At 41.8% G+C, this 819-nt stretch overlaps 1 protein-coding gene across 1 annotated transcript; it reads right to left on the bottom strand.

Annotated features, from left to right (window-relative positions):
- Positions 1-173: 173 nt before the first annotated feature.
- LOC106512312 (high choriolytic enzyme 1) lies at positions 174-735 on the bottom strand (the record flags this gene model as incomplete). The annotated part of the gene is given in 4 exon segments (XM_014000966.1): positions 174-288; positions 440-509; positions 590-636; positions 703-735. A coding segment is annotated over 1 exon segment (80 nt), but the record flags the coding sequence as incomplete, so codon positions are not given.
- Between the last annotated feature and the right edge of the window lie 84 nt (positions 736-819).

Genomic DNA, 819 nt, shown 5'->3' on the forward strand with positions numbered 1-819 from the left:
TCCTACAGTATTTTTAGTCTTTAATTTACAGTTAAAGTATGTTAATTAAATAAAGTCTAATGTTATAACTAATCATGGATCCCTTTAAACAGCTGCATATCAAAACTGAATCATTGATCCAGTTCAGTTCAAAAGGCCAAGCTTTTTCTTTTACGCACAAATCAAAGTCTCACCCTATTCCATCCTTGATTTCGAGGTAGTTGTATTCAGTTGTGTACGGCTGGAAGCGAACACACGTAGAGGACATGATCATTCTGAAGGCTTCCAGGATCTCTGGTGTTCGATGAGCTGTTGGAGGAAGTAGAGTTAGTCTGAAGACAGGTGAAGAGTCTGAAGACAGGTGAGGGAGTCTGAAGACAGGTGAGGGAGTCTGAAGACAGGTGAGGGAGTCTGAAGACAGGTGAAGGTGAACAGATCAGCTCGAGCTGCAACAACTCACCTACAGTTGGACTGATGACATACGGGACAGTTGCATCCGACCACACCACGTTCACTGCATTCCTATCACCCTGCACATCATCACTACCCATTAAGGCTTTATTCATGGTTACAATAAATAAAGTTCACATCACCAGAGAACAATCCTCACCGGCAACAACAAGTCTCCTTCCTGAACCAAGAAGTCATCGTGGAGCTCTGATGAGAGATAAATATGTTATTCTACAGCCTTTATCTACAAAACTGAAGCCTTTAGGTTTTTACCTGCTTGGGTCTCTGCACTCACGTTACCAGACGCTCCAGGATTTAACAGCACCGCACCAGACAAGTTCAAGATTTGACATTTTGGAAAAATTATTCAAGTTAGTTCAAACTAACTAA

Source organism: Austrofundulus limnaeus, unplaced genomic scaffold, assembly GCF_001266775.1.
Source record: "Austrofundulus limnaeus strain Quisiro unplaced genomic scaffold, Austrofundulus_limnaeus-1.0 Scaffold5655, whole genome shotgun sequence".
Taxonomy (NCBI): Eukaryota; Metazoa; Chordata; class Actinopteri; order Cyprinodontiformes; family Rivulidae; genus Austrofundulus; species Austrofundulus limnaeus.